General features: G+C 43.3%; 1 protein-coding gene across 4 annotated transcripts in view; it reads left to right on the forward strand.

Annotated features, from left to right (window-relative positions):
• The window catches only part of GATAD2B (GATA zinc finger domain containing 2B), a 118,241-nt gene that overhangs the window by 75,328 nt on the left and 15,391 nt on the right, over positions 1-27,522 (forward strand). For 3 of the 4 annotated variants that reach the window (XM_045362847.3, XM_065545581.2, XM_045362851.3), the window contains one exon: positions 18,416-18,751. In XM_045362847.3, the coding sequence (XP_045218782.1) occupies positions 18,417-18,751 (335 nt within the window). In that variant the 5' untranslated portion in view covers position 18,416. Of the gene's footprint in view, positions 1-15,130; positions 15,447-18,415; positions 18,752-27,522 lie in introns of those variants that run through there. The other variant, XM_065545585.2, reaches the window with a different exon arrangement.

The raw sequence follows: 27,522 nt of genomic DNA on the forward strand, positions 1-27,522 counted from the left end.
GAAGGGGCTGGACATGGTGGCTCATGCTTGTAATCCTAGCACTTTGGGAGGTTGAGATGGGTGGATCACTTGAGGCCAGTTCAAGCCCAGTGTGGCCAATATGGTGAAACCCCATCTCTACAAAAAATACAAAATTAGCTGGGCATTGGTGGCATACACCTGTAATCCCAGCTACTTTAGAGGCTGAGGTAGAAGAATCACTTGAACCTGGGAGACAGAGGTTGCATTGAGCCAGTTTCACACCACTGCACCCTAGGCTGGATGACAGAGTGAGACTGTCTCAAAACAAACATAGCAATAAGGAAGCACAGAACAAGCAAGGTAAATAGAACAGAAGATGGTAGAAATAAAACTAAATATATTAGTGATCATTACAAGTGTAAATGTACTAGTCAGTTTTTTAGAAACAATTCAATGGAAAAACAAATTCAGGTAAATACTGTCAAAAACATAAAGGTGTAGAAATTGAAATTAACAGTGAAAAAAATGTTGTAGGTAAATATTAACCAGAAAGTTAATGTCACCATACTAATATAAGACAAAGTTTAAGGCAAAAAGAATTATTATGGGAATGGTTTTTGGGGAGTTTTTTTGTTTGCCTTTTTTTAATAGAGATAGGGTCTTGCTCTGTCATCCAGTGGAGTACAGTGGTATAATCATGGTAAACTGCTGTCTCAAATACCTGAGCTTAAACAGTCCTTCCACCTCAGCCTCCTGAGTAGCTGAAACTGTGGACGCATGCCACCATGCCTGGTTAGTTTTTTTTTTTTTTTTTGAGATGGAGTCTTGCTCTGTCACCCAGGCTTGAGTGCAGTGGTGCAATTGCTCACTGCAGCCTCAGCCTCCCGGGCTCAAGGAATCCTCCCACCTCACATCTCCCCCCTCCGCCGCCCCCGCCAAAGTAGCTGGAACTATAGGCGCGTACTACCATACCTGGCTAATTTTTTATATTTTGTAAACACGGGGTTTTGTCATATTTCCCAGGCTGGTCTTGAACTCCTGAGCTCATGGGATCCACCCGTCTCAGCCTCCCAAAGTGCTGGGATTACAGGTGTGAGCCACCGCCACGCCCAGCCTAATGTTTTAAATTATTTTTAGAAGACAGGCTATCACTATTTTGCATAGGCTGGAACTTTTTTTTTTTTTTTAATTTAAGCTAATACAGGGTCTGGCTCTGTCATCCAGGCAGGAGTTCAGTGGCTTGATCAGGCTCACTGCAGCCTCAGCCTCCTGTGCTTAAGCAATCCTCATTGAATTGTCTTGGCACCCTTGTTGAAAAATCAGTTGACCATAAATATTAGGGTGTATTTCTGGGTTTTTTTCCATTGATCACATATCTGTCTTTATGCCAGTACCACACTATGGTTAAATCCACTGTAGTTTTCATCTCAGACAGTAGTCTTCATCTCTAGAAATTTGACTTGAGTCTTTTTGTACATCCATTTCTCTGCGTAACTTTTTGAACACAGGGAATGCAGTTACAGTATTAATCTGTTTTAAAGTCATTTTAATTCTAACAGAATTAGTTCTGGGTAAATAGATTTCTTCTGATTGATTATTCTTCTCATTATGGGTCATGTTTTCATGCATCTTTGCAAACCTGTTCATCTTTAATCAAATTCCAGACATTGTGAATTTTATGTTTTTGGGTGCTGGATTATTTTTATTCCTATAAATCTTGAGGGTTGATTTGCAATTCAGTTATTGTATTTGTCAACTGTGTGGGTCTTTGCCTTTTTTTTTTTTTTTTTTTTTTTTTTTAAGTATATAATTTGTTAGGGCAGTACTTAAACTAAGCAGTACTTAGTTTAGGGCTAAAAGTTCCCTAGTACTAAGGTAGGACTTTCCTGCACACTCTACCCGATACCCCATAAATTTAATTTTTCTAATCTGGGTATTAAGAATAGGCACTATTCCTGGCCCCGTGTGAGTGCTGGGTAGTGCTTGCTCCATTCCTTTCATATGTTTTTTTTCCCCCAGTCTTGGATAGTTTCCTCAGTTACATGTGCTGATCAGCACTCTGATCTCCTCAGTATTTGAGGGGATCATTTTACAGATCTCTGGGCTTCTGAGACTTTATCTGCAGCTTTCTCTGCTGTGATACTCTGTCCTTTGAAATCTGGCTGCCATTATCTCATATTCTCAGCTCCATCTCTTCAACTCAGGAGTCTCTCAGGCTTTGCCTTAATCTCCCTCCCCTCCTGCATCATGTCCTGGAAACTCCCTTAGGGCAATAAGCCAGGCCAGTTGTAGAGCTCACTTCACTGCTTCTTGTCACTCTGGAGTCACTGTCCATTATTGCCTGATGTCCATTGTTTTCAAAACCCTTGTTTTTATGTTTTTTTCCTTTTTTTTTTTTCTTTTTTTCTTTTTTTTGGTGGTGGTGTTTCTTTTAGGTGAGAGGGTAAATCTCTGGTCTCTTGAATCATCTTGACCAGAAGTGGAAATTGCAACATTGGTTTTAACATCAACAAATTGATCCCTAAATGCTGAGGTGGAGAATGGATAACTAATTGTATATTCCTGCTGTGGGATTCTACACAGCAATTAAAGCAAATGAAGTAGAGCTTTATCCAGTTACTTGGACAGATTTTAAATATAAAAAAAATGAAGGCTGGGCATGGTGTCTCACACCTGTAATCCTGGTGCTTTGGGAAGCCAAAGCAGGAGGATCGTGTGAGGCCAGGAGTTCAAGACTAACCTGGGCAACATAACAAAACCCCATCTTGACAAATAATTTTTTAAAAATTAGCCAGGTGTGGTGGTGTGCACCTGTAGTCCTAGCTGCTTGGGAGGCTGAGGTGGGAGGATTGCCTGAGCCCAGGAGGTCAAGGTTACAGTGAGACATGATCACACCACTACATTCCAGCCTGGGCAACAGAGTGAGATACTATCTCTAAAAAAAAAAAAAAAAATGCCAGCTGCAGTGGCAAAAATTAGCCTGGCATGGCAGCATGAGCCTGTAATCCTGGCTACTCAGGAGGCTGAGGCGGGAGGATCACTTGAACCCAGGAAGTGGAGGTTGCAGTGAGCTGACATGGTCCATTGCACTCCAGCCTGGGTGACGGCGAGACTCTGTCTCAAAAATAAATAAATAAGGCTGGGCGAGGTGGCTCACGCCTGTAATCCCAGCACTTTGGGAGGCCGAGGCGGGCGGGTCACCTGAAGTCAGGAGTTTAAGACCACCCTGACCAACATGGTGAAACCCTGTCTCTACTAAAAATACAAAAAAATTAGCCAGGAGTGGTGGCGGGCACCTGTAATCCCAGCTACTCCGGAGGTCGAGGCAGGAGAATTGCTTGAACCCGGGAGGAGGAGGCTGCAGTGAGCTGAGATCGTGCCATTGCACTACAGCCTGGGCAACAAGAGTGAAATTCCATCACATACATACATACATACATACCTACAAACAAAATATGTTAAAAAGCAAAAACAATATTGGAAAGAAAAATGAAGGATAGTACAGAAGTGATAATTTCTAAAAATACACAAAATATTTATATATTATTAATGGCTACATGTATATGCAATAAACTTATTAAAGTATTTATGAGAATGGAAACAACATCTGAAGGAGGAGGGAGGGGTAGAAAGGGTTGAGAGTGAAGTTACACAGTGCTTCAGTTTTATCTAATGTTTTGTCTCACTAAAAATAGGAGACCACATAGATGCCTCATGACTAGTATCTAAAATACATAAAGAACTCTCAAACTCAACTGTAAAAAGGAACAGCAAAGAGCTCGGTTAGGAAATGAGCAAAAGACATGAACAGAAGTTTCATAGAAGAAAATTACAGATGGCAAATAAACATGTAAAAAGAACATCAGTAGCCATTAGGGAAATGAAAATTGAAACCACAATGAAATACTACCACACACCTATCCAGATGGCTTAAGTAAGAAATAATGACACCAGCCAGGTTCAGTGGCCCACACTTCAAGTCACTTCTCTAGTGGCTGAGATAGGAGGATGGAATGAGGCCCGGAATTTGAGGCTGCAGATTGCTAAGATGGTGCCTCTGCACTCCAGCCTGGGTAACATAGTGAGACCCCATCTATTAAATAACAGTAATAAAAATGACACCACCAAATGCTGGTGAGGGTGTGAAAAACCTGGATTTCTCGTACATTGCATCTGGGAATATATGATGGAGGAAAACAGGTTGGCAGTTTCTTATGAAACCAAACATTCACTTACCATATGACTCAGCAGTTGCACACTTGGGCATTTATCCCAGATAAATGAAAACTTTTCTACAAAAACATTCCCATGAATGTTCATAGCAGCTTTATTCCTAATAACCAAAAGCTGAAAACAACTCAGATGTCCTTCAGTGAGTAAATAAACCATGGTACATCCATACCATGGAATACTACTCAGCAATAAAAAGGAATAAACTGTTGGTACTTGCAGCCACTTAGATAAATCTCAAGGAAATTATCCTAAGTGAAAAAGGCCAATCCTAAAAGTTACATACTGTGTGATTCCAACTTTATAATGATTTGAAAAGCTAACATTTTCTAAATGGAGAACAGATTAGTGACTTTTAGGAGTTAGGAATGAATGTAGCAGGAGATGGGAGGGGAGAGGTAGATGTTATTATAAAACGGTAACACGAGGGATCCTTGAGGTGATGGAATGGTGCTGTTTCTTAACTGTAATAATGGATACATGAACCTAAAAATGTGACAAAATTGTGTAGAACCAAGTATACCTACAAAGGAATACTAATAAAATGGGACATCTGAAGATCTGCTTATTGTATCAATGCTGAGATCCTGGTGGTGATACAGTATTATAGTTTTGCAAGATTTTACCATTGGGGGAAACTAGATAAAGGGTATGTGGGATCTTTATCTCCATCTTTGAAATATTTTATAATAAGAATATGCAATCTCTTCAGTGTGTACAATAAAATTCTCTGTGACCATTTGAGCATCTCTCCTTGTGACTATTTGAGTCACAAGAAGAGGAATCAGAAAAAATAGTGGAAACATAAGAAATGAAAATTTTTTGCTTATTAATATTTACTTCAAAGTTTTTAGATTTTAAAAAGATAAATTAGAATTTATGAAAGTATTTTTTTTAAGAATATATTTTTGGCCGGGCACGGTGGCTCACGCCTGTAGTCCCAGCACTTTGGGAGGCCGAGGTGGGCGGATCACCTGAGGTTGGGAGTTCGTCTGAGACCAGCCTCACCAACGTGGAGAAACCGCATCTCTACTAAAAATACAAAATTAGTTGAGCGTGATGGCGCATGCCTGTAATCCTAGCTACTCGGGAGGCTGAGGCAGGAGAATTACTTGAACCCGGGAGGCGGAGGTTGCGGTGAACCGAGATCGCGCCATTGCACTCCAGCCTGGGCAACAAGAGCAAAACTCCGCCCAAAAAAATAATAATAATTAGTATTTTCGGCAGGGCGCAGTGGCTCATGCCTGTAACCCCAGCACTTTGGGAGGCCGAGGCAGGTGGATGCTCTGAGGTCAGGAGTTTGAGACCAGCCTGACCAACATGGTGAAACCCCATCTCTACTAAAAATACAAAAAATTAGCCGGGCATTATGACGGTTGCCTGTAATCCCAGCTACTCGGGAGGCTGAGGCAGGAGAATCGCTTTAACTTGGGAGGCGGAGGTAGCAGTGAGCCAAGATCATGCCATTGCATTCCAGCCTGGGCAACAAGTGAGACTCTGTCTCAAATAAAAAAAGAAAATGTTTTCATTTCTACTTAGGAATTTTAAACCAAAACAGCTTTTTGTTTGTTTGAGACAGATTCTCGCTTTGTCACCAGGTCTAGAGTGCAATGGCATGATCTCAGCTCACTGCAACCTCCACCTTCCAGGTTCAGGGGATTCTCCTGCCTCAGCCTCCCAAGCAGCTGGGATTATAGGCACCCGTCATCATGCCTGGCTAATTTTTTGTATTTTTAGTAGAGACACGGTCTCAACATGTTGGTCAGGCTGGTCTCATACTCCTAACCTCAAGTGATCTGCCTGCTTTGGCCTCCCAAAATGCTGGGATTACAGGTGTGAGCCACTGCACCCAGCCTTCAAAACAGTATTTATTTATTTTTTTTTTTTTTTTGAGAGGGAGTCTCCTGCTCTCACCCAAGCTGGAGTGCAGCGGCGCAATCTCGGCTCACTGCAAGCTCCGCCTCCTGGGTTCACGCCATTCTCCTGCCTCAGCCTCCCGAGTAGCTGGGACTACAGGCGCCCGCCACCGCACCTGGCTCATTTTTTGTATTTTTAGTAGAGGCGGGGTTTCACTGTGGTCTCGATCTCCTGACCTTGTGATCCTCCCGCCTTGGCCTCCCAAAGTGCTGGGATTACAGGCGTGAGCCACCGCGCCCGGCCAAAACAGTTTTTTAAACTTACTTTTTATGTGTTAAACACTATTGTTTTGTAAGGATTGTTGTCTCTTGTTCATTATGAATACTGATAACTTTTCAGAGGTAACATAACCATCTTAAGATCTTTTAGACTATTGCTACTTTAAACTTTTAAGTAACATTATATAACTATAGGCTTCACTTTCGTCATTTTTGAGAATTAGAGGTTTTCCAACCTAGCTAACAATTTAGGTTTTTCTGTTCTCTGATGTGATTAAATGGAAGAACAAAGGACAAATATAAAGAGCCTTGTACGTTGCCTTATACAGAGAGGTACTCCAGTATGTTAATTAATTTTGTTCAAATAACCTCTTCATTCCCCTGTCCTCTGTCTGCCTCTCAGGATCCTCTTAAGTCTTTGCTGCAAATCCAGGTTTTGGTTTGATGTTGTCAGAAACTTCACAAGCATGAATGTAGAGTGATTTCATTTGGCATTCTTGTTTCTTATAGGAGTCCAACAACAAGTTTAAAGTTGGACATTTTTCTTTTTCTGCTACAGTTGTTTGACACAACTACTCTCTTCCTTAACCTTTTTTTTTTTTTTTTTTTTTTTGAGACAGGGTCTCGTTCTGTCACCCAGGCTGGAGTGAGGTGGCCTCATCTCAGTTCATTGCAACCTCTGCCTCCCAGGTTCAAGTGATGCTCATGCCTCAGCCACCCAAGTAGCTGGTATTACAGGCATGCACCACCACACCTGGCAATTTTTGTATTTTTAGTAGGGACAGGCTTTTGCCATGCTGGCCAGGCTGGTCTCAAACTCCCAGCCTCAAGTGATCTGCCATCCTCAGCCTCCCAAAGTGCTAGGATTACAGGCGTGAGCCACTGTGCCCAGCCTCTGCCTTCTTATATACTACTTTTCATCCTCACGTTTCAGTAAAGAGAAAATTCACCGAAAGGCAAAAGCTGAAGCCAGGGAATAATCCTTTTCTCTGACTGCAAATCTCAGTCACCAACTCCTATCAATTCTGTGTTCTTCCTCTGAATGTAAAAGAGAAAATATGCACATGGTGGCACGCATCTGTAGTTCCAGCTACTCGGGAGGCTGAGGCATGAGAGTTGCTTGAACCCAGGGGCCCAGGCTTCAGTGAGCCATAATTGCACCACTGTACTCCAGCCTGGATGACAGAGTGAGACTCAAAAAAGAGAGGCAGGGCACGTCTCTTTGCAGTGAGCTGAGATTGCACCATTGCACTCCAGCCTGGGCAACAGAGCAAAAACTCCATCTCAAAACAAAACAAAAAAAAGGCAGAGAAAATGAGTTAATGTAAACATCCAAGTATGTATTTTTGTTATATGCACATGCTTCTATTGGAATGAAATTCTGGAAAACAGTAACTTAGTCTTTTTCTAAAAATCTTTACTCCTAATGCCTGACTTTGACATGTAGTATATGATTAATATTTGTGGGGTGGATGGTTGGATAGATGGGCAGATACTTGCTTCTTAAGAAGTACTTACTACACAGTACTTGCTTCTTAAGAAGTCTGCCTCTGAGAAGGGTGTTGTACTGTGTAATAGATTGTGGAAGTGAGCTAGACCTGTGTTGTAATTCCAGATTTACTCTCTAAAGCTTTGCAATTGGGATACACCTCTTCGCACCTGTGAAGTAGAAACAATACTACCTACTTAGTAACTTGTTGAAAAGATTTAACTAAGTTTCTTCTCCAACTGGAATGGAGAAAAAAAAATTCAAGAAAGAATACATGATAAAGTGCCCAACAGCATGTTTGGCTTTAAGTGGGTGGTTAAGAAATAGTAGCTGTTACTATTAGGATCACAGAAGAAACAAAAAAAGATTGGTTGGGCATTAAAAGGCAACATACAATCTTCATTTTACAGAATTTTCTTTTTTTTGCAGAGGAATATTTATGTGATAAATTTTCAGTGAATATTATTTTTACAAATTTATAATGGAGGCGTAATTTAACTGTAGAATTTATTTTTAGTATATTTACAAAGTTGTGCAACCATCACAACAGTCCATTTTAGAAGAACATTTACAATCACCCTAAAAAGATCATGTGTGCCCTTTCGTAATAGTTATGTTGGATTTTGTTTTTGCAATTTTATTGTGGTAAAATATATGTAATGTAAAATTTACTATCTTAAACATTTGTAAGTATATAATTCAGTGGATTTAAGTACATTCACATTGTTTTGCAACCATCACCACTATCTACTTGCAGAACTTTTTCTTCATCCCGGAGACTCTGTTCCCATTAAACAATCACCGTCACTCCCCACCCCTACCTTAGCTGGAAACCTCTATTCTACTGGTTTTTTGTTTGTTTGTTTTGTTTTGGGTTTTGTTTGTTTATTTTTGTTGTTGTTACTGTTTTTGAGATAAGGGCATCTTACTCTGTTGCCTAGGCTGGTTTTCAACTCCTGAGGCTCAAGCATTCCTCCCACCCCAGCCTCCCAAGTAGCTAGAATTATAGGCACTTGCCACCGTGCTCAGTCCTCTATTATACTTTCTATCTCTAGGTACCTCATATATGTGGAACCATACAATATTTATCCTTTTGTGTCTGGTTTATTTTACTCAGCATAATGTTTTCAAAGCTTGTCCATTTTACATTGGATTTTGAGGCAGGCATGGTTGTGAGTGCATAAAGTTGAGGTTTATAGATTAGTGAAGACAAGTAGCCGTGGACAGATTGGTCAGAATTCTCAAGCTACCTATTAGGAATGACTTACCTCAGACATTCGTATATCTGGGTTTTGGTTTCTCGCAGCCTCTGATGGGTCAGTTTCTTTCTTGAATCATTAGTGTATAGTAAGGGGAAATTTTTTGATTTACTTTCAGCTATTTGTATAATGACAGTTCAATGAGCCAAGGTAATGATGGCATCCCAAACCCTAGGTCTAGGTTATTGAATTTTGTTGTTTGGTCATACTATCAATGCTCATGAATATATCTCAAAAGTTAGAATACTGTAGTATATCAACTTAAATGTATATATCTTGCTGTGTGTACTTAAGAGACGGGGTCTTGCTTTGTCACCCAGGCTGGAGTAGAGTGATGCATCATAGCTCACTGCAGCCTCAAACTCCTGGGCTCAAATGATCTTCCCACCTCAGTCACTATGCCCAGCTAATTTTTTTTTTCTTTTTTTTCTTTTTATTTTTTTAGGCCGGGTGCAGTGGCTCATGCGTGTAATCCTAGCACTTTGGGAGGCCAAGGTGGGTGGCTCACTTGAGGTCAGGAGTTCAAGACCAGCCTGACCAACATGGTGAAACCCCGTCTCTACTAAAAATACAAAAATTAGCCTCATGTGGTGGTGAACACCTGTAATCTCAGCTACTTGGAAGGCTGAGGCATGAGAATCACTTGAACCTGGGAGGCAGAGGTTACAGTGAGCCGAGATTGTGCCACTGCACTCCAGCCTGGGTGACAGACTGAGACCTTCTCAAAAAATAATAATAACAAATTTTTTTTTTTTAGAGTCTCCCAGGCTGGTCTCAAACTCTCAGCCTCCAGTGATCCTCTTGCCTTAGCCTCTTGAGTCACTGGGATTACATATACAAGCCACTGCCTTACTGTGTACTTTTCTAAAGTACAGACGTACCTCAGAGATTTTGTATGTTCCATTCCAGACTACCACAATAAAGCAAATACTGCAATAAAGCAAGTCACACAAATTTTTTGGTTTCTCAGTGTATATAAAAGTGATGTTTAGGCCAGACGTGGTGGCTCACGCCTGTAATCTCAACATTCTGCGAGGCTGAGGCAGGAGGATTGCTTGAAGTCAGGAGTTTGAGACCAGCTTGGTCAACATGGTGAAACCTCGTCTCTACTAAAAATACAAAAATTAGCTGGGCATGGTGGTATGCGCCTGTAATCCCAGCTACTCAGGAGGCTGAGGCAGTAGAATCGCTTGAACTCAGGAGGTGGAGGTTGTAGTGAACCGACATCATGCCACTGCATTCCAGCCTGGGCAACAGAGCAAGACTCTGTCTCAAAAATAATAATAAAAAACATAAGTTATGTTTAGGCCGGGCGCGGTGGCTCACACCTGTAATCCCAGCACTTTGGGAGGCCGAGGCGGGTGGATCACGAGGTCAAGAGATCGAGACCATCCTGGCCAACATGGTGAAACCCCGTCTCTACTAAAAATACAAAAATTAACTGGGCACAGTGGCACGCACCTGTAGTCCCAGCTGCTCGGGGCTGAGGCAGGAGAATTATTTGAACCCGGGAGGCGGAGGTTGCGGTGAGCCAAGATCGCACCACTTCACTCCAGCCTGGGTGACAGAGTGAGACTCTGTCTCAGAAAAAAAAAAAAGTTATGTTTACACTATGCTGTAGTCTATTAAGTGCAATAGGATTATGTCTAAAAAAACAATGTATACATCTTAAATAAAAAAGCCTTCTTGCTAAAAAGTGCTAACAATCATCTGAGCCTTCAGTAAGTCATTATCTTTTAGCTGGTAGAGTGTCTTGCCTTCATGTGGATGACTGCTCACCCATTAGTGTGGTGGTTGCTGAAGGTTGGGGTAACCTGACAATTTTTTATTTTTTATTTTTTTTGAGATTATAGGCGTGAGCCACCGTGCCTGCCCAACCTGGCAGTTTCTTAAAATAAGATGAAGTTTGCCACATGGATTGGCTACCTTTCGTGGAAGATTTTCATGTAGCATGTGGTACTCTTTGATACCATTTTATCCACAGTAGAACTACTTTCAACATTGGCGTCATTTCTCTCAAACCCTGCTGCTGCTTTGTCAGCTTAAGTTTATGGAATATTCTAAATCTTCTGGTGTCATTTCAACAGTGTTCACAGCATCTTACCAGGAGTAGATTCCATCTCAAGAAACCACTTTCTTTGCTCATCCATAAGAAGCAATTCCTTATCCATTCAAAATTTTTTTTGTTTGTTGGTTTTTGCTTTTTAAAGAGTCTCAGTTGTGGTCTGTCACCCAAGCTCGAGTGCAGTGGCATGATCGTAGCTCATTGTAACCTCAAACTCCTGGGCTCATGCAATCCTCTCACCTCACCCTCCTGAGTGAGGTGCATGCCACGGTGCCCAGCAAATTTTTTTTTTTATTTTTTGTAGAGATGGGGTCTCACTTTGTTGTCCAGGTTGGTCTCAAACTTCTGAGCTCAAGTGATCCTCCTGTCTCAGCCTCCCGAAGTGCTGGGATTACAGGCATGAGCCACTGTGCCTTGCCCAGGCTCCCTTCTAATTGTAGTTTTCTTCCTGTTTCTACCACTTTTGCAGTCATTTCTTCCATTGAAACCTTGAACCTATCAAAGGTCATCTGTGAAAGTTATAATCACCTTCTTTCAAATTCCTGTTAATGTTGATAGTTTTAGGCCAGGCGTGGTGGCTCATGCCTGTAATCCCAGCAATTTGGGAAGCCGAGGTAGGTGAATCACCTGAGGTCGGGAGTTCGAGACCAGCCTGACCAACATGGAGAAACCCTGTTTCTACTGAAAATACAAAATTATCTGGGCCTGGGGTGGCACATGCCTGTAATCCCAGCTACTCAGGAGACTGAGGCAGGAGAATTGCTTGAACCTGGGAGGTGGAGGTTGCAGTGACCCGAGATCGCACCATTGCACTCCAGCCTGGGCAACAAGAACAAAACTCTGTCTCAAAAAAAAAGAAAGAAAGAAAAATGTTGATAGTTTTGCTTCCTCCTGCAATGGTAAATAATTTCCAGGAAGTTTTTAAAATTTTTATTTGTATAGAGACAGGGTCTTGCTGTATTGCCCAGGCCAGTCTCAAACTCCTGGGCTCAAGTGATCTTCCCACCTGGGCCTTGAAAGCACTGGAATTACATGTGTGAGCCACCATGCCTGGCCTAAAATATATTAATATTTCTTTTTCTTTCTTTTTTTTTTTTTTTGAGACTGAGTTTTGCTCTTGTTGCCCAGGCTGGAGTGCAGTGGCATGATCTTGGCTCACTGCCACCTCCCCCTCCCAGGTTCAGGCGATTCTCCTGCCTCACCCTCCCAAGTAGCTGGGATTACAGGCATGTGCTGCCATGCCTAACTTTGTATTTTTAGTAGAGACGGGGTTTCACCATGTTGGTCAGACTGGTCTCGAACTCCTGACCTTAGGTAATCCACCTGCCTCGGCCTCCCAAAGTGCTGGGGTTACAGGCATGAGCCACCATGCCCAGCAATATTTCTTACATGGGAAGACTTGAAAGTCAGAATTACTCCTTGATTCATAGTCTATAGAATGGATGTGTTAGCCACATGAAAACAACATTAATCTCCTTGTTCATCTCCATCAGAGCTCTTGGTGACTGGGTGCATTGTCAGTGAGCAGTAATATTTTGAAAGGGATCTTTTTTCTGAGCAATAGATCTCAGCCATGAGCTTAAAATATTCAGTAAACCATACTGTAAACAGATGTGCTGTCATCCAGACGTCATTGTTCCATTGAGAGAGTACAGGCAGAATAGATTTAGCCTAATTCTTACCTTTTTTCTAAGAGATGGAGTCTTGCTGTGTTGTCCAGGCTGGAGTGCACTGGCTATTCACAGGTGCAGTCATAGTGTTCTACAGCCTCAAAATCCTGAGCTCAGGCAACCTTGCTGCCTCAGCCTACCACATAGCTGAGACTACTGGCGTGCACTACTATGCCCAGTTTATTTAACGTAATTCTTAAGTGCCCTAGAATTGTTGGAATAGTAAATGATCACTGACTTCAATTTAAAGTCACCAGCCATATTAGCCTCTAACAAGATAGTCAGCCTGTCTTTTGAAGCTTTGGAGCCTGGTATTGGCATCTCTCTATGAAAGTCTTCCAGTAGAAGGCTATTTTGTCTACATTGAAAATGTACTGTTCACATGGACTTATAGATGAAAACAGTAGATACTGAGTACTCCAAAAAGGGGAGGAATAGAGTGGGGGATAAGGGTTGAAAAACTACCCATTGGGTACTATGTTAGCTATTTGGGTGATGGGTTCAGTAAAAGCCCAAACCCCAGCATTATGCAATATATCCATTTAATAAACCTACACATGTATCCCTTAAATCTAAAATAAAAATTAGAAAATTTTAAAAAGGGAAAATAATGTACTGTTAATGTGTCACCTTTGTGGGTTATCTCAGCTAGATCTTATGGATAACTTGCGTTAGCTTCTACATCAGGACTTGGCTACTGCTGTGCCTTGTACTTTTGTGTTATGGCATGACTTCTTAAACCTCATGAACCAGCCTTTGCTAGTTTCCAACTTTTCTTCTGCAGGTTCCTCACCTCTCCCAGCCTTCACAGAATTGAAGAGAGTTAGGGCCTGATTCTGAATTAGGCTTTGGCTTAAAGGAATGTTGTGGCTGGTTTGATCTTGCCAGTACACTAAAACTTTCTCCATATTGCCAGTAAAGCCTTTGCACTTTGCCGTTATTTGTGTGTTCACTGGAGTAGCACTTTTAATAATTCCTTCAGGAACTTTTTCTTTGCATTCACAACTTGGCTAACCTTTTTTTTTTTTTTTTTTTTTTTGAGACGGAGTCTCGCCCTGTCACCTAGCCTGGAGTGCAATGGCGCGATCTTGGCTCACTGCAACCTCCGCCTCCTGGGTTCAAGTGATTGTCCTGCATGATCCTCCTGAGTAGCTGGGATTATAGGCGCATGCCACCACGCTTGGCTAATTTTTTGTATCTTTAGTAGAGACGGCGTTTCACCATGTTGGACAGGCTGGTCTCGAGCTCCTGACCTCGTGTTCTGCCCACCTCGGCCTCCCAGACTGCTGGGATTACAGGCGTGAGCCACCACACCCGGCCACAATTGGCTAACTGTTACATGCAAGAGGGCTAGGTTTTAGCCCATCTTGGTTTTCAACAAGCCTTCCTCGCTGAGCTTAATCATTTCTAGCTTTTGATTTAAAGTGAGAAATGTGTGACTCTTCCTTTCAGTTGAACACTTAGAGACCCTTGTAGGGTTAATAATTGGTCTAACTTCAATATTGTTGTGTCTCATAGTAAAGAAGCTGGAGAAAGAGATGGGAGAACAGCCAGTCTGTGGAACAGTCAGAGCACACACAACATTTATTAAGTTTGCCATCTTCTGAGTACAGTTAATGGTGCCACGAAACAATTAAAATAGTAATATTAAAGATACTGATCATTACCAAAATGTGACACAGAGACAGAGTGAGAACATACTGTTAGAAAAATGATACCATTAGGGTTGCTCAATACAGGGTTACCGCAAACATTCGTTTTTTGTTGTTGTTGTTTGTTGTTGTTTGAGACAGAGTCTTGCTTTTGTCGCCCAGGTTGGAGTGCAGTGGCGCGATCTTGGCTCACTGAAATCTCTGCCTCCTGGGTTCAAGCGATCCTCCTGCCTCAGCCTCCCAAATAGCTGGGATTATAGGCGTGTGCCACAACACCCGACTAATTTTTGTATTTTTAGTAGAGACAGGGTTTCACCATGTTGGCCAGGCTGGTCTTGAACTCCTAACCTCAAGTGATCCGCCTGCCTTGGCTTCCCAAAGCGCTGGGATTACAGGTGTGAACCACTGTGCCTGGCCTTGTCTTCCTTTAACACAGTATCTGCAAAGCACAATAAAGTGAAATGCAATAAAATGAGGCATGGCTATACTTTTTGCATCTAGGTGTATAATCAGTTGAGTGGCAGACTTTTCCTACCCTCCCCAACTTACCATAGTATGCCCAGTTACTACTCTCAGTTATATAGTGCTGATTGAAGTACTAAAGACATTTAACTATAGAGTTAGGGGGGTGTTCTGTAGCACTCCACTTTCTAGTCTCTCCATCTGAAGATTTTTTTTTTTTTGAGACGGAGTCTCGCTCTGTCGCCCAGGCTGGAGTGCAGTGGCCGGATATCAGCCCACTGCAAGCTCCGCCTCCTGGGTTTACGCCATTCTCCTGCCTCAGCCTCCCGAGTAGCTGGGACTACAGGCGCCCGCCACCTTGCCCAGCTAGTTTTTTGTATTTTTTAGTAGAGACGGGGTTTCACTGTGTTAGGATGGTCTCAATCTCCTGACCTCGTGATCTGCCCGTCTCGGCCTCCCAAAGTGCTGGGATTACAGGCGTGAGCCACCATGCCCGGCCTCCATCTGAAGATATTTTTCAGAGGTAAATTGGGAGGTGAAGTGTGATAAAAATGTTCTAAAGTTGATTATAATGGTAGTTGCACAGCTTTGAATATGCTAAACATGGAATTGTATACTTTATATAGGTAAATTGCGTGATATGTGAATTATATCTCAGTAAAGCTCTTCTTATTTTATTTTATTTTACTTTAAGTTCTGGGATACATGCACAGAAACTGAAGGTTTATTACATAGGTATACATGTGCCATGGTGGTTTGCAGCAGCTGTCAACCTGTCATCTAGGTTTTAAGCCCCACATGCATTAGGTATTTGTCCTAATGCTCTCCCTCCTTTTGCCTCCCACCTCCCGACAGACCCAGGTGTGTGATGTTCCCCTCCCTGTGTCCATGTGTTCTCATTGTTCAACTCCCACTTACGAGTGAAAACATGCAGTGTTTGGTTTTCTCTTCCTTTGTTAGTTTACTGAGATTGATGGCTTCCAGCTTCATCCACTTCCCTGCAAAGGACATGGACTCATTCTTTTTTATGGCTGCTAAAGCTGTTCTTTAAAAAGAGAAGGAATTAAAAAACATTACCCCAAAATTCAGAAGTTTGGGTTCTGACTTTTCTCTTGTCTCTAAAAGGTGTGTTTCTGCCTATAATCCCCAGCACTTTGAGAGACTGAGGCAGGAGGATCATTTGAACCCAGGAGTTCCAGACCAGCCTGGGCAACATAGTGAGACTTTGTCCTACAAAAAACTGAAAAGTTAGCCCAGTGTGGTGGCATGCGTCTCTAGCTACTCAGGAGGCTGAGGCGTGGAGGATTGTTTGAGCCCTAGAGTTTGAAGCTGCAGTAGGCTATGATTGTGCCACTTGCACCCTAGCCTGGGTGATAGAGTGAGACCCTATCTCTCAAAAATAAAAATAAAAACAGGCCGGGCATGGTGGCTAATGCCTGTAATCCCAGCACTTTAGGAGGCCGAGGCGGGCAGATCGCAAGGTCAAGAGACTGCGACGATCCTGGCCAACGTGGTGAAACCCCGTCTCTACTAAAATACAAAAATTAGCTGGACGTGGTGGCACACACCCATAGTCCCAGCTACTTGGGAGGCTGAGGCGGGAGAATCACTTGAACCTGGGAGACAGAGGTTGCAGTGAGCTGAGATCTCACCACTCCACTCCAGCCTGGTGACAGAACAAGATTCCATCTCAAATAAATAAATAATAAAAGGTGTGTGTTTCATTTTTTGGTTTTGTTTTGTTTTTGTTTTAAGACAGAGTTTCACTCTGTCACACCCAGGCTGGAATGCAGTGGTGAAATCTTTGCACACTGCAACCTCCACCTTGCAGGTTCAAGTGATTCTTATGCCTCAGCCTCTCAGGTAGCTGGGACTACATGAAAGCGCCGCCATGCCTAATTTTGGTATTTTTAGTAGAGACAGGGTTTCACCATGCTGGCCAGATTGGTCTCGAATTCCTGACCTCAAGTGATCTACCTACCTCAGCCTCTCAAAGTGCTGGGATTACAAGCGTGAGCCACTGCACCCAGCCCCTGTTTCTTTTTTCTTTTTTTTTAATTGCAACTGGAAAATAATCTTTTTTATTTTATTCCTCCCTCCCTCCCTTCCTTCCTTCCTTCCTCCCTTCTTTCCTTCTTTCCTTCCCTCCCTCCCTCCCTCCCTCTGTTGCCCAGCCTGGAGTGCAGTGGCAAGATCTCAGCTCACTGCAACCTCCACCTCCTGGGTTCAATCAATTCTCTGCCTCAGCTTCCCAAGTAGCAGGGATTACAGGTGCCCGCCACCCAGCCCGGCTAAGTTTTTGTATTTTTAGTAGAAATGGGGTTTCACCATCTTGGCCAGGCTGGTCTTGAACTCCTGACCTTGTGATCCACCCGCCTCAGCCCAATGCTGGGATTATAGGTGTGAGCTGCTGTGCCCAGCCCTGGAATAGAAGAAAATTTTAAGCACTCCATTTTTACAAATGAAATTGAAACTTGGGAAGGTAAAGTAACTTACTAAATATTTGACCTGGTTAACATAAGTAGCAATTTTAACCTGTGTTTCTTTGACTTAAAAGATTTTCTTACTATTTTATCTGTACTGTTTCCTACCAGGACAACAACCCTGGATTTGAAAGTGTTGGAGAAAATCTAAATCTGAATTTGCATTTGAATTTTTTGTTGTTTGTTTCTTAAGACAGAGCCTCACTGTATCACCCCAGCTGGAGTTCAGTGGGGCGATCAGGCTCACGGCAGCCTCAACCTCCTGGTCTCAAGCAGTCCTCCCACCTTAGCCTCCCAAGTAGCTGGGACTACAGGCATGTGCCACCATGCCTGACAGATTTTTAATTTTTTTGTAGAGATGGGGTCTCATGATTTTTCTCAGGCTGGTCTTGAACTCCTGGGCTCAAGCAGTCTTCCCACCTCAGCCTCTGGAGGAGCTGGGAATATAAGTTGAGCCACCGTGCTCGGCCTACATTTAGATTTTGTTAGTGTAAAAAAAATCAAAGTGAAAAGGGAAGATAATGATTAATTAGCTTATCAATTTTGCTTCATGAGCAAAGAAAAAAATAGTGCTGCTTATCAGGCTAACCACCTAAGTTCTTCATTTTAAAAAGCATCTTAAGTTTCTTCAGATTTTGAATCTGCTAACCCTGGTAACATGCAGTTTACCTATGTGACAAACCTGCACGTGTACCCTTGAAATAAAATAAAATAAAAGCTAAAAAAAAAAAAAAAAAAAGGTTTTCCGTCTGTATCCATATAGAATTTAGGGCAAATATCAACAGGCCTCACTTATGTAAATATAAGTTTACTTAAATTGCTGAGGTTGAATGGAGAGCTCTCCTTTAATATAGATGTTCTAGGACAATATCAGGACATCAGCTTAGTTAACTTTGAACTCTGTGTGTGTGTGTGTGTGTGTGTGTGTGAGAAAGAGAGAGAGATTCTTGTAACTTTATACTATTTAAGGGACTTTATTCTGATCTTACTTGTAGTTTTCTTTCCATAGGATGGATCGAATGACAGAAGATGCTCTTCGCTTGAATCTGTTGAAGCGGAGCTTGGACCCAGCAGATGAGCGAGATGATGTCCTGGCAAAGCGACTCAAAATGGAGGGGCACGAGGCCATGGAACGTCTGAAAATGTTGGCATTGCTCAAAAGGAAGGATTTGGCAAATCTTGAGGTGCCACATGAGTTACCCACCAAACAGGATGGCAGTGGTGTCAAGGGCTATGAAGAAAAACTTAATGGGAATCTCAGGCCTCATGGAGACAACAGGACTGCTGGAAGGCCAGGCAAAGAAAACATCAATGATGAGCCTGTGGATATGAGTGCTAGACGGAGGTATGGCTCAGTTCAACTGCCTCCAGAGATAGGGTCATCTCATAAAGCCTGTGAAAATGGAATGAATTCCAGTGAGAGGAGGGTATTTTTCATCCTAAAGATTCTTAAAAGAAGATACATCATCGAGTTTGACCATAAATTCATTTTATTTCCAAATGAAACCAGGTGCCTCAAAAACTGCTTAGCCTACAGAGAATCATAGTTCTTACTCTTAAGAGAAAAAATGGTCATTTCTAGATAAAGGGGCCACTAGATATCTGATAGGCCAAATGGAAGTGAATTAATGTATACCTTCAGTCTAATCTTCATGGCCATCTTATGAGGAGAAAAATAGTCTTTTTGTCAGATAATTCCAGGAGTTTTAGGATGTATTTATTGTGGAGTCCCAGCTTTTATGGCATCCAAAAATGTGGGCCTAGCTTTTCTTGTGTCAGAAAGCAAATTATCTTCATGTGGTAAGTCTCTGCATTCTTGCTGTATCTGTACCACTTCCCCCAGCTCCCACATATACATATACATTCATTTGTACATATATGTTACTCTCTCTTTCACTCACTCACACATGCAAACGTGTTTTCCCAGGCCTTTTTTTCTGGTGTCTCTCAAGGTTGAGTACTTGAAACTGTAGAGCACACGGTAAGGAGAGATACCTGGATCTGGCCAATGGTTGAGTCTACCTGTGCAGTGAATCATAGTACAGATAACCCTAGTTTGGGGTTTTTTTTTTTTCTTTTTGTTTTTTATGAGTTTTTTTGGTGGTTTTGGTTGGTTTTGTTTTTTGTTTTGTTTTGTTTTGTTTTTTTGAGGCAGGGTCTTGCTCTGTTGCCCAGGCTGGTGTGTAGTGAGTGGCATGACCCGCTGGATTCAAGTGATCTTCCCACCTCAACCCCAACTCACCCCACCCCCGAGTAGCTGGGACTACAGGCACATCCCACCATGCCCGTCTAATTTTTCTATTTTTGTAGAAAGGGGTTTTTGCCATATTACCCAGGCTGGTCTCAAATTCCTGAGCTCAAGTGATCCTCCCTCCTTGGCCTCCCAAAGTGCCAGATTACAGGCGTGCGCCACCGCACCCGTCCAGTTTTTCTTTTTTTTTTTTAAGATAAGGTCTCACTTTGTCACACAGTCTTGAGTGCAGTAGCATGATCATAGCTCATTGTAACCACCAACTCCTGGGCTCAGGTTATTTTCCCGCCCTAGCCTCCCAAGTAGCTGGGACTAAAGGTGTGCATCATCACACCCAGCTACATTTTGAATACTTTTGTAGAGACAGAGTCTCACTATGTTGCCCAGGCTGGTCTCAAACTCCCAGCCTCAGGTGATCTTCCCACATTGGCCTCCCAAAGTGCTGGGACTACTGTCGTGAGCCACCACACCCAGCCTATGAGCCACCACACCCAGCCTATAACCCTAGTTGTGTGTGTGTGTGTGTGTGTGTGTGTGTTTTTGTTTTTCTTGAGTTGGAGTTTCACTCTTTTTGCCCAGCCTGAGTGCAATGGTATGATCTCGGCTCACTGCACCCTCCACCTCCCGGGTTCTAGTGATTCTCTTGCCTCTCTACTCTCATGAGTAGCTGGAATTACAGGCGCGTGCCACCACACCCAGCTAATTTTGTATTTTTAGTAGAGATGGGGTTTTACCACGATAGCCTGGCTGATCTCGAACTCCTGACCTCAGGTGATCTTCCCACCTCGGCCTCCCAAAGTGCTGGGATTATAGATGTCAGCCACCACACCCAGCCAACCCTAGCTTTTAAAACATTCAGTTTAGGCTGGGTGCAGTGGCTCACGCTTGTAATCCCAGCACTTTAGGAGGCCGAGGTGGATGGATCACGAGGTCAGGAGATCGAGACCATCCTGGCTAACACGGTGAAACCCCGTCTCTACTAAAAATACAAAAAATTAGCCAGGCGTGGTGGCAGGTGCCTGTAGTCCTAGCTACTCAGGAGGCTGAGGCAGGAGAATGGTGTGAACCCGGAAGGCAGAGGTTGCAGTGAGCCGAGATTGCACCACTGCACTCCAGCCTGGGTGACAAAGCAAGACTCCCTCTGAAAAAAACAAAAACAAAAACATTCAGTTTATAAATAGTTCAGAAACAGCTGATAGCTGTGAGAATTAGTCTTCAGTGTTCAGTTGCCCTCCAAATGACCTTGCTGAGTTTGTTGTAGGACTGATCCAAAGCAGAATCTCTAAAAAGCTGAACTGATGGAGAATGAAGAAGAAAGGAATGGTTATAACCTTACACATGTTACTTTCTCTACCTTTTGATGTCTCCTTACTGGTCTTGTCCGAGGATTATTTTTTTAAACCACGCTCCACAAGCAAACATTATTCTTGGTAGTAACTTTAAAAACTCTTAGTAAGCGGTGGCTCACACTTGTCATCCCAGCACTTTGGGAGGCCGAGGTGGGTGGATCACCTGAGGTCAGGAGTTTGAGACCAGCCTGGCCAACATGGTGAAATCTTGTCTCTACTAAAATGAAAAAATTAGCCAGCTGTGGTGGCACGCACCTGTGTTCCTAGCTACTTGGGAGGCTGAGGCGTGAGAATTGTTGAACCCCGGTGGCAGAGGTTGCAGTGAGCTGAGATCGCACCACTACACTCCAACCTGAGCGACAGAGTGAGACTCTTTTTTTTTTTTTTTTTTTTTTTTTTGAGACGGAGTCTCGCTCTGTCGCCCAGGCTGGAGTGCAGTGGCCGGATCTCAGCTCACTGCAAGCTCCGCCTCCCGGGTTCCCGCCATTCTCCTGCCTCAGCCTCCCGAGTAGCTGGGACTACAGGCGCCGCCACCTCACCCGGCTAGTTTTTTGTATTTTTTAGTAGAGACGGGGTTTCACCGTGTTAGCCAGGATGGTCTCGATCTCCTGACCTCGTGATCCACCCGTCTCGGCCTCCCAAAGTGCTGGGATTACAGGCTTGAGCCACTGCGCCTGGCCTCGACAGAATGAGACTCTTACCTCAATTTTTTAAAAAAGCAAAAAGAACAACAACAAAAAACTCTTAGGAAACCTCAGGCAGATTCCCTAGAGGTCCTTGAAGAGAAGAAAAATACTTGTAATTTATAGGTAGTGCCAGCAGAATATTATATAAATAGGTTCATTTTTAGATTGCTTGAAAGAAAAGGACGTTGGTGAATGAGATCATGAACCTGAGTAACCTACTTGCTTTTATAATCACCCTTACCCTTCTGGAGCAAGTAACTTATCCTACTTCATTGGGGACAAAGAGTTAAAGAAATGTTAGGTGGATTCTTCACATCCCAAATTGGAACTCTTAAATGCATTTTTCTTTCCTTCCCTTTCCCTTTCCTGACAAGGTCTCACTCTGTCGCCCTGGCTGGAGTGCAGTGTGGCATGATCTCCACTCACTGCAACCTCCACCTCCCAGGCTCAAGCAATCCTCCTGCCTCAGCTTCCCAAGTAGCTGGGACTACAGGCGTGTGCCCCTATACTTGGGTAACTGTTTTGTATTTTTAGTAGAGACGAGGTTTTGCTGTGTCACCCAGGCTGGTCTCTTAACTCCTGCACTCAAGTGATCTGCCCACCTTTGCCTCCTAAAGTGCTGGGATTACAGGCATGAGCCACCATGCCGGGCCCAACATTTTTCATAGAAACTTTGTTAACACAGTTTTTTTTTTTCCTGTTTTCAGTCCTGCTTCTGTAGACATTTTGGTAAGATCTCATTAGTGCTATTGGAATTGTATTATATTGCAGATACAGACAGTATATGTTAAAAAGTCAGACTTCCTGAAAACCCAAGGTTGTTTTTTTTTTTTTTTTTTTTTTTTTTTTTGAGACGGAGTCTCGCTGTGTCGCCCAGGATGGAGTGCAGTGGCCGGATCTCGGCTCACTGCAAGCTCCGCCTCCCGGGTTCACGCCATTCTCCCGCCTCAGCCTCCCAAGTAGCTGGGACTACAGGCGCCCGCCACCACGCCCGGCTAGTTTTTTGTATTTTTAGTAGAGACGGGGTTTCACCATGTTAGCCAGGATAGTCTTGATCTCTTGACCTCGTGATCCACCCGCCTCGGCCTCCCAAAGTGCTGGGATTACAGGCTTGAGCCACCGCACCCGGCCTTTTTTTTTTTTTTTTTTTAAGATGGAGTCTCGCTCTGTTGGCCAGGCTGGAGTGCAGTGGCACGATCTCGGCTCACTGCAACCTCCGTCTCCTGGGTTCACACGATTCTCTTGCCTCAGTGTCCTGAGTAGCTGGGACTACACGCCAGCTAATTTTTGTATTTTTAGTAGAGATGGGGTTTCACCATGTTGACCAGGACGGTCTCTATCTCCTGACCTTGTGATTCACTCGCCTTGGCCTCCCAAAGTGCTGGGATTACAGGCGTGAGCCACCATGCCCAGCCAAACCCAACAATTTTTTTTTAAATGTTATTTTGGGGTGATTTTTAAAAATCATTTAAAGAGATGGGGTGTCGCTCTGTTGCCCAGGCTGACATGCATTGGCTGTTCACAAGCACTGTCGTGCACTATTTCCTCAAATTCCTGAGCTCAAGCAGTCCTCCCCACTTGGCTTCCTGAGTAGCTGGAACTATTAGGCATGGGCCGCTGTACCCAACATGGGGTGATCTTTTGAAACACAATCCTCTGGAAGCTTGGGACTCCAGATATACTGACAGTTATTTCCATTTAGCCCTGAGATGTTGTATAATAATGAACAAGACTACTGGGCACAGTGACTCACACCTGTAATCCCAGCACTTTGGGAGGCCAAGGCAGGAGGATCATCTGAGGTCAGGAGTTCGAGACCAGCCTGGCCAACATGGTGAAACCCCATCTCTAGTAAAATTACAAAAATTAACCAGGCGTGGTGGCGGGTGCCTGTAATCCTGGCTACTTGGAAGGGAGGCAGGAGAATCGCTTGAACCCAGGAGGCAGAGTTGTAGTGAGCAGAGATAGCACCACTGCACTCCCAGCCTGGGCGACAGACCAAGACCCTGTCTCAAAAGAAAAACAAAAAAACAAAAAACCAACAGTGAGCAAAACTGATACATTCCCAGCAAGGAGAACCATAGTTTCTTTGATAGTGATAAAAGGAGGAAAGAGCTGGGTGCAATGGTGCATGCCTGTATTCCCAGCACTTAGGGAGGCCAAAGTGGGAGGATTGCTTGAGTGCAAGAATTTGAGATCTGCCTGGGCAACATAGTGGTACCTCATCTCTACCAAGAAAAGGTGAAAGAATTTGAAAGCAGAAGGCAAGAGAAGTTCTTAACATAATAGCCATGTCATAATAGCCTAAATAGCTTATTTTACCATCAGTTGGTCAAGTTATGATACCTGTGAAATAAAGTATGTATGAAACCAATGCTAGTAATGTTTTGAAATTCTAGAAAGACACGGCAGTTCTCAGCTTAGTTGTTTTTACTACTGGGATAAGGATTAAGAGCTTTATAGCTTCTGAGAATATGCCAGACTAAGTCACAAGTGATGTCACAGCAAGTGGGGCTTTTAATAATATCTCTCTAATAGGTAGGAGTTCATACTTAACTACCCCCAGTGTTGTAAATTACATGTATGTTTAGGAAAAGAGCAAAATAATTTCTCTCTGGGAATGTTTAACAAATGAGGCCAGAATCCTAGCTCATTAGTTTTTGAAAATTGAGGAATGAGGCAGGGCATGATGGCTCACGCCTGTAATCACAGCACTTTGGGAGGCCAAGGCAGGAGAATCACTTGGGCCTAGAAGTTTAAGACCAGCCTTAGTAACATAGGGAGACCCCTTCTCTACAAAAAATTTAAAAATTAGCTACTCAGGAGACTGAGGTGGGAGGATCTCTTGGGCCTAGGAGATTGAGACTGCAGTGAGCCACGAACGATTGCACCACTGCACTCCAGCCTGGGTGACAGAGTGAGACCCTGTCTCAAAAAATAAAAGCAAAAATAAATACAAGAAAAGAGGCTAGGCGTGGTGGCTCATGCCTGTAATCCCAGGTCTTTGGGAGGCTGAGGCGGATGGATCACGAGGTCAGCAGTTTGAGACCAGTCTGGCCAACATAGTGAAACCCCATCTCTACTATAAATACAGAAAATTAACCAGGTGTGGTGGCGGGCACATGTAATTCCAGCGACTCGGGAGGCAGGAGAATCACTTAAACCTCAGAAGAGGTTGCAGTGAGCCAAGATTGCACCATTGCCCTCCTGCCCGGGTGACAGTGCAAGAGTCCGACTCAAAAAAGACTTTGGCTTTGCCTTATCTGTGCTATCTACCTAATACTGGTGTGTTTATATCTGGGAATAAAATAATCACTTAAAGTTGTTCTCAGATATAACTTCCTGATAAATGGCATACAATTCCCAAATCTCTATCCAGTAATGTCTCTGTTTGTCTTGGCACTGGGCGGGCAGTTCCTAAACAGTAAGTGGCACTCATTTGAGCAAGGAAGAATTCCTTACCTTAGAAATAACTTGTAATATATATATCCAGCCAGGACCAGAATAGAAAGAGCTTCTACATGAAAAATCTTCCAGATTCCAAAATTACCCATGATTTATTTTTTATTTATTTTTAATTTGTTTGAGACAGAGTCTTGCTCTATCACCCAGGCTGGAGTATAGTGATGCAATCTTGGCTCATTGCAACCTCTGCCTCCCAGGTTCAGGTGATTGTTGTGCCTCAGCATCCTGAATAGCTGGGATTATAGGCATGTACTACCATGCCCGGCTAATTTTTGTATTTTTAGTAGAGACAGGATTTCTCCATGTTGGCCAGGCTGGTCTCAAACTTTTGGCCTCAAGTGATCTGCCCACCCAAAATTGCCCATGTTAATCATAGACGGGGAGTATAAAGGAATATAGATATGAGAAGTAAATCACACTTTAAAAATGAATTCAGGCCGGGCACAGTGGCTCACGCCTGTAATCCCAACACTTTGGGAGGCAGAGGCAGGTGGATCACGAGGTCAGGACTTTGAGACCAGCCTGGCCAAAACAGTGAAACCCCATCTCTACTAAAAATACCAAAAAAAATTAGCCAAGCGCCATGCCGAGTACCTGTAATTCCAGCTACTGGGGAGGCTGAGGCAGGAGAATCGCTTGAACCCAGGAGATGGAGGTTCCAGTGAGCTGAGATCACACCATTGCACTCCAGCCTGGGCGACAGAGCCAGACTGCATCTCAAAAAAAAGAATGCAGACACTTTATTCAGGCCTAACCATTACTACTCATATTCGGGGTTAGAGAATGAAAGGCTCTTTTCTCCCTCTAGTGGTTTCTTTTTCTGTATTTCTACCTTCTCAGCTTGCTGTGTCTATGGCCGGCAATCTAGACAAACTTAATAATAGTTCACAAGATAGTCATTCTTGTCTTTCTGTCCCCCTATTCTGTTTCCTTACCTAAGTTTGGTTGATTTTAGCAACTCAGATTTACCCTGTTGAGAAATTGAATGCTTATTCCAGTGATCAGGGTTGCCCTGTTCAAAAGGTATCCATGTCCTGACTGGGCATGGTGGCTCACACCTGTAATTCCAACACTTTGGGTGGCTGAGGCAGCAGGATCACTTGAACCTGGGAGTTCAAGACTAGCCTGGGCAGCATAGCAAGACCCCCACCACTTTCCAAAAAATTCAGAAATTATCCAGGCACTCAGGAGGCTGAGGCTGGGGGATCTCTTGGAGCCAGGAGTTTGAGAATGCAGCAAGTACCACTACACTCCAGCCTGGGCAATAGAATGAGACCCTGCCTCAAAAAAAAAAAAAAAAAAAATCCATGTGCCAACAGCAGCTAGGACAAGAAACCCTGAGAAGTGGACAGCTAGTGATCTGTGATCATTAAGGGTTTAAGTTGATTATTTAAGGCCAAATGGGAGGCCAAGGCAGGAGGGTCACTTAAGACCAGCTCGGGCAACATAGTAAGACCCTATGTCTACAAAAAGTATGAAAATTAGCCGGGCATGGTGGCACATGCCTATAGTCCCAGTTACTCAGGAGGCTGAGGTGGGAGGATCACTTGAGCCCAGTAGGTCAAGGCTGCAGTGAGCTGTGATCGGGCCACAGGACTCCAGCCTGGGTGACAGAGTGAGATCCTATCTCAAGAGGGGAAAAAAAAAGGACCAAAGAACAATCGACCTAAATACTCCCAACTACACTGACAATCTCAAGGAAGGTAGGATCTGGGAATGTATCTTTGAAGTCAGAGGAGAATTAGAAAATACAGTCATTGATTTGGGAACCTGAAGCAATTAGAGTTTCTGGAATTCTTGTTACTAGGTCTGAAGCAGTATGTGCCATTTTTTATCATCTTACACAAATAAGCATGATGCTTTTAAGGCTAACCCCAGAATAACCTAAATTAGAGTTATCTAGTAAATAGGATTAGGAGTAAGAGGAACCAATGTGGGAGATTTAGATTTCAAAGTAATTTCTAGACTCTTTGAGGTAAGATGCTGGATAAAACTCTGGTAAGTAGATGCAAGTTCAATATATTTGTTTCTGGAGGTTTAATCCTTTTCTATAAGGCTGTAGACATTATGTTTGACACTATTCCGTCAAATTATTAATACTTCCTTCTTTTGTGTATTCGTCAGTACCTACTCTTGATGGGATAGACTATTCTTTTTTTTTTTTTTTTTTTTGAGATGAAATCTTGCTCTGTTGCCCAGGCTGGAGTGCAGTGGTGCGATCTCGGCTCACTGCAACCTCCATCTCATGGGTTCAAGAGATTCTCCTGCCTCAGCTTCCTGAGTAGCTGGGACTACAGGCGTGTGCCCCAATGCCCAGTTAATTTTTGTATTTTTAGTAGAGGCAGGGTTTCACCATGTCGGCCAG

The sequence above is a fragment of the Macaca fascicularis genome, chromosome 1 (genome assembly GCF_037993035.2).
Source record: "Macaca fascicularis isolate 582-1 chromosome 1, T2T-MFA8v1.1".
Taxonomy (NCBI): Eukaryota; Metazoa; Chordata; class Mammalia; order Primates; family Cercopithecidae; genus Macaca; species Macaca fascicularis.